This window comes from Ornithorhynchus anatinus, chromosome 3 (genome assembly GCF_004115215.2).
Source record: "Ornithorhynchus anatinus isolate Pmale09 chromosome 3, mOrnAna1.pri.v4, whole genome shotgun sequence".
In the NCBI taxonomy this organism is placed as follows: Eukaryota; Metazoa; Chordata; class Mammalia; order Monotremata; family Ornithorhynchidae; genus Ornithorhynchus; species Ornithorhynchus anatinus.
The window spans coordinates 48408184-48414808 of NC_041730.1; the positions used below are offsets into that span (position 1 = coordinate 48408184).

General features: G+C 55.8%; 1 protein-coding gene across 3 annotated transcripts in view; it reads right to left on the reverse strand.

Annotated features, from left to right (window-relative positions):
* TNKS2 (tankyrase 2) overlaps positions 1–564 on the reverse strand; it is a 60436-nt gene extending 59872 nt beyond the window's left edge. For all 3 annotated transcript variants that reach the window (XM_029059991.1, XM_029059992.1, XM_029059990.1), the window contains exon 1: positions 369–564. In XM_029059991.1, the coding sequence (XP_028915824.1) occupies positions 369–549 (181 nt within the window). In that variant the 5' untranslated portion in view covers positions 550–564. The remainder of the gene's footprint in view (positions 1–368) is intronic.
* Positions 565–6625: the final 6061 nt, after the last annotated feature.

Below are 6625 nucleotides of genomic sequence, written 5' to 3' on the forward strand. Positions count from 1 at the left end.
ACCCCACAGTCACCCCCCAAACACACACAGACGCCCCCCACTCACATCTACCCCCCCAACCCATCCCCCAAACACCCCCCCCCCACACCCCCTCACCTCCACCCCCTCACCCACAGACACCCCCCAAACACACACAGACGCCCCCTCATTCACATCTACCCCCCCCAACCCATCCCCCAAACACCCCCCCCACCCCCCCACATACACACAGCACACACACCCCAGACACCCCACACCCCCTCACCCCCAAACACGCACACAGACGCGCCCCCCCCCCCCCCCGGACCTCCCCCCTCCCACCACACAGCCCACGACCCCCGCAGCCCCCCTCCCGCCCCCCCGGCGAAGTGCGGCGGCGCGGCCGGTACCTGCGGCGAAGTGGAGCGGCGTGGACTTGCGGCCGGCGGTGTCGCGGCCGTTGACCCTGTCGGGGGTGACCAGCCGCTTGACCCGCTCCACGTCTCCGTTGCGGCAGGCCTCGAACAGGTCCCGCGCCGCCGGCTCCGACGCCTCGCCGGCCCCCGGCCCGCCCCCGCGCCGACCCGACATCCTGCCCCCACACCCCCACCCCCACACGGCCCCGACACCGCCGGGGCGACGACGAGGAGGAAGACGAAGCGGCGGCCCGGGCCCCGCCGGTCCTGAAGGGACGGACGACGGCGGGGGGGCGGGGGGGCGGGGGGGCGGGGGGGGCGGGGGGGGGGGGGGCCACGTGACCCCCGGCGGCGACGCAGGCGCGGTGGCGGCGACGGCGCGCGGGCGGGACCGGAAGTGGAGGGGCGCCGGCCCGGGGGAGGGGGGGCGCGCAGGCGCGGTGGCGGCGAAGGGCGCGCGGGCGGGGCTGAGCGAGGGGGCGGGGCCGGAGGTGAGGGGGGCGCTGGCTCTGGGGGGGGGGGAGAACCACGTGATCCTCGCTGCGGCGCAGGCGCGGTGGCGGCGAAGGGCCCGCGGGCGGGGCTGAGCGAGGGGGCGGGGCCGGAGGCGGAGGGGCGCTGGCCCGGAGAGGGAGGGGGGAGAGTCCCGTGAGCCCTGGCTGCGGCGCAGGCGCGGTGGAGGCGAAGGGCGAGCGGGCGGGGCTGAGGAGAGAGAGGGGGCGGGGCTGAGGAGAGGGGGGAGAGTCACGTGAGCCCCGGCTGCGGCGCGGGCGGGGCTGAGGAGAGAGAGGGGGCGGGGCTGAGGAGAGGGAGGGCGCTGGCCCTGAGGGGGGGGAGAACCACGTGATCCCCGACTGCGGCGCAGGCGCCGTGGCGGCGAAGGGCGCGCGGGCGGGGCTGAGGAGAGGGGTCGGGGCCGGAGGTGGATGGGGCGGGGCCGGAGGTGGGGGGCGCTGGCTGGGGGGGGGTGTGTGGGGAGAAGGACCACGTGATCCTCGCTGCGGCGCAGGCGCGGTGGCGGCGAAGGGCGCGCGGGCGGGGCTGAGGAGAGAGACGGGGCGGGGCCGGACGGGGAGGGACGCCGTCTCTGGGGGGTCACGTGACCCTGGGCGGGGGGGGGGGGGGCGCAGGCGCAGTGGCGTCGACGGCTAAAGAGGGGCGGGGCCGGAGGTGGAGGAGCGCTGGCCCTGAGAGGGAGGGGGGGAGAACCACGTGATCCGCGGCGCAGGCGCGGTGGCGGGGCTGAGGAGAGAGGCGGGGCCGGACGGGGAGGGACGCCTGCTCTGGGCGGGTCACGTGACCCTGGGCGGGGGTGCGCAGGCGCAGTGGCGTCGACGGCTAAAGCGAGGGGTGGGTCACGTGACCCTGGGCGGTGCCCCCTGACCTCCCTCCCCCTCCCCTCGCACTTGTGCCTAGTCGTATATATTATTTATTATTCTATTAGTGATGTTTATATATCTACGCTTCTCTTTATCCCTTTTGAGGGTATCGATGCCTTTTTGTTGCCTGTCTCCCTTCTCGACTGTGAGCCCGTTGGTGGGCAGGGATTGTCCCTCTCTGTGGCCAAATTGTACATTCCACGCGCAAAGCGCTCAATAAATACGATTAATAATAATAATAATGTTGGTATTTGTTAAGCGCTTACTATGTGCCGAGCACTGTTCTAAGCGCTGGGGTAGACACAGGGGAATCGGGTTGTCCCACGTGAGGCTCACAGTCTTCATCCCCATTTTCCAGATGAGGGAACTGAGGCCCAGAGAAGTGAAGTGACTTGCCCACAGACACACAGCCGACAAGTGGCAGAGCTGGGATTCGAACTCATGAGCCCTGACTCCAGGGCCCGTGCTCTTTCCACTGAGCCACGCTGCTTCTCCAACAATAATGGTTAAAAACGGCATTCCGAGCATAGCCGCTCTTGATCTAAATGACTCTGTTTTTGTCTCAGGAAGTCCCCCATTTCAGGCGGGATGGATATCACATCCGCAAATTCCAAATTCCGGGGGACAGGAGATGGCTTCTTAGCCAAAACAGATGAGGCCTGCTCGAAGAGTCTCTTTTGTCATTGAAGAAGACACACTTGTCCGAGTTTTTTTGTGATTGGCTACTTAATAATAATAATGTGGGTATTTGTTAAGCGCTTACTATGTGCCGAGCACTGTTTTAAGCGCTGGGGTAGACATAAGGGAATCAGGTTGTCCCACATGGGGCTCACAGTCTTCATCCCCATTTTCCAGATGAGGGAACTGAGGCCCAGAGAAGTTAAGTGACTTGCCCACAGTCACACAGCCGACAAGTGGCAGAGCCGGGATTCGAACTCATGAGCCCTGACTCCAAAGCCCGTGCTCTTTCCACTGAGCCACGCTACTTCTCCTAGATGTTGCAAATAAATAATAATAATGTTGGTATTTGTTAAGCGCTTACTATGTGCTGAGCACTGTTCTAATCTAATGTTTAATGTTGATATTTGTTAAGCGCTTCCTATGTGCCGAGCACTGTTCTAAGCGCTGGGGTAGACACAGGGGAATCAGGTTGTCCCACGTGGGGCTACCAGTCTTAATCCCCATTTTACAGGTGACTGAGGCACCGAGAAGTTAAGTGACTGAGGCACCGAGAAGTTAAGTGACTGGCCCAAAGTCACACAGCTGACAAGTGGCAGAGCTGGGATTCGAACCCATGACCTCTGACTCCAAAGCCCATGCTCTTCCCACTGAGCCACGCTGCTTCTCAATAAATAATAAATAAAGGCACAGCCAAACAGGAGGAGGGGGGCCGTTGTGTCACTCGTACCTCTCCCTTTTCTGATCTATCCAACACTGTCCCTGAGTGTTGCTTTTCCTTGCTCGCGTCACCACCTTGGGTTCCAGTCCTCACTGCCTTTTAGTTCCCTTCCCTTTTCGAGTACAATAATGTTGCTCTTTGTTAAGCGCTGACTCTGTGCAGAGCCCTGTTCTAAGCGCTGGGGGAGAGACAGCGGGGCTCGGTGCAAAGAGCCCGGGCTTGGGAGTCCAGAGGTCAGGGGTTCGAATCCCGGCTCTGCCACTCGTCAGCTGGGTGACCGGGGGCAAGTCACTTCACTTCTCTGGGCCTCAGTTCCCTCATCTGTAAAATGGGGATTAACTGTGAGCCTCAAGTGGGACAACCTGATTAGCCTGTATCTCCCCCAGCGCTTAGAACAGTGCCCGGCACATAGTAAGCGCTTAACAAATGCCAACATTATTATTATTATTACAGGGTCGTCAGGTGGTCCCACGTGAGGCTCCCCGTCTTCATGCCCGTTTGACAGATGAGGGAACTGAGGCCCAGAGAAGTGAAGTGACTCGCCCACGGTCACACAGCTGACGAGGGGCAGGGCCGGGATTCGAAACCATGACCTCTGACTCCCAAGCCTGGGATCCTTCCACTGAGCCACGCTGCTTCAGTGATTAAATGAATGAATGAATGCACACAGCAAGTGCTCAATAAATTCATTCATTCAATAGTATTTATTGAGCGCTTGCTATGTGCAGAGCACTGTACTAAGCGCTTGGAATGGACAAGTCGGCAACAGATAGAGACAGTCCCTGCCCTTTGACGGGCTCGTGGCCTAATCGGGGGAGACGGACAGACAAGAACAGTGGCAATAAATAGAGTCAAGGGGAAGAACATCTCATAAAAACAATGGAAAATAAATACGACCGAATGAATGAATGCTCTGCACACACTTAGTGCTCCCTAATTGCCACTGAATGAATGAATAAGCTGCACACACTAAGCGCTCCCTAAGTGCGACTGAATGAATGGACGGAGGCTCTGCAGGCAGTAAGCGCTCCACAAGTGTGACTGAATGAATGAATGAATGAATGAATGCTCTGCACACAGCAAGCGCTCCACAAGTGCGACTGAGTGAATGAATGAATGCTCTGCACACACTTAGTGCTCCCTAATTGCCACTGAATGAATGAATAAGCTGCACACACTAAGCGCTCCCTAAGTGCGACTGAATGAATGGATGGAGGCTCTGCAGGCAGTAAGCGCTCCACAAGTGTGACTGAATGAATGAATGAATGAATGAATGCTCTGCACACAGCAAGCGCTCCACAAGTGCGACTGAGTGAATGAATGAATGCTCTGCACACACAGTGCTCCCTAATTGCCACTGAATGAATGAATAACCTGCACACACTAAGCGCTCCCTAAGTGCGACTGAATGAATGGATGGAGGCTCTGCAGGTAGTAAGCGCTCCACAAGTGTGACTGAATGAATGAATGAATGCTCTGCACACACTTAGTGCTCCCTAATTGCCACTGAATGAATGAGCTGCACCAGTAAGCGCTCCACAAGTGTGACTGAATGAATGGATGGATGCTCTGCACACAGCAAGCGCTCCACAAGTGCGACTGAGTGAATGAATGAATGCTCTGCACACAGCCAGCGCTCCATAAATGTGACTGAATGAATGAATGCTCTGCACACACTTAGTGCTTCGTAATTGCGACTGAATGAATGAATAGCTGCACCAGTAAGCGCTCCCTAAGGGCGACTGAATGAATGAATGGAGGCTCTGCACACACTAAGCGCTCCCTAAGTGCGACTGAATGACTGACTGAATGAATGAATGCTCTGCACACAGCTGTCGCTCCATAAATGCGAATGAATGCCTGAATGAATGCATTGCACACAGCAAGCGCTCCATAAATGCGACTGAATTAATGAAGGAATGCTCTGTACACAGCAATCGCTCCATAAATGTGACTGAGTGAATGAATGAATGTGTTGCACACAGCAAGTACTCCATAAATGCGACTGAATGAATGAATGAATGCATTGCCCACAGCAATCGCTCACTAAATGCGACTGAATGAATGAATGAATGTGTTGCACACAGCAAGTGCTCCCTAAATGCGACTGAATGAATGAATGTGTTGCCCACAGCAATCGCTCCCTAAATGCGACTGACTGAATGAATGAATGAATGCGTTGCACACAGCAAGTGCTCCCTAAATGCGACTGAATGAATGACTGAACGAATAAATACGACTGAATGAATGAATGCCCAGTTGGGAATTAAGATACAGGCCCGGCCTGGCCCAGAGTAAGCCCTTAACAGGGACCATCCTATTATTATCAGTAATAATAATAATAATGATGGCATTTGTTAAGGGCTTACTATGTGCCAAGCACTGTTCTAAGCGATGGGGGCAGATATGAGGTGATCAGGTTTGTCCCCCGTGGGACTCACAGTCTTTATCTCCGTTTTCCAGATGAGGTCACTGAGGCCCAGAGAAGTGAAGTGACTTGCCCACAGTCACACAGCTGACAAGTGGCCGAGCCGGGATTCGAACCCACCTCTGACTCCCAAGCCCGGGCTACTTCACAATAATAATAATAATAATATTAATGATGGTATTTTTTAAGTGCTTACTATGTGCCTCAGTTCCCTCATCTGTCAAATGGGCATTTAGATTGTGAGCCTCACGTGGGACCACCTGATGACCCTGTCTCTCCCCCAGCGCTTAGAACAGCGCTCTGCACATAGTCAGCGCTTAACAAACACCACCATCATTATTAACTTCTCTGGGCCTCAGTTCCCTCATCTGTCAAATGGGGATGAAGACTGGGAGTGTCACGTGGGACCACCTGGTGACCCTGTATTTGCCCCAGCGCTTAGAACAATGCTCTGCACATAGTCAGCGCTTACCAAACACCAACATCATTATTAATAATAATAATAATGGTGGTATTATTAACTTCTCTGGGCCTCAGTTCCCTCATCTGTCAAATGGGGATGAAGACTGGGAGCCTCATGTAGGACCACCTGGTGACCCTGGATCTCCCCCAGCGCTTAGAACAATGCTCTGCACATAGTCAGCGCTTACCAAACACCAACATCATTATTAATAATAATAATGGTGGTATTATTAACTCCTCTGGGCCTCAGTTCCCTCATCTGTCAAATGGGGATGAAGACTGGGAGCCTCATGTAGGACCACCCGGTGACCCTGGATCTCCCCCAGCGCTTAGAACAATGCTCTGCACATAGTCAGCGCTTACCAAACACCAACATCATTATTAATAATAATAATGGTGGTATTATTAACTCCTCTGGGCCTCAGTTCCCTCATCTGTCAAATGGGGATGAAGGCTGGGAGCGTCACGTGGGACCACCTGGTGACCCTGTATTTGCCCCAGCGCTTAGAACAGCGCTCTGCACATAGGAAGGGCTTAACAAACACCAACATTATTATTATTATTATGGTTATTTTTAGTATAA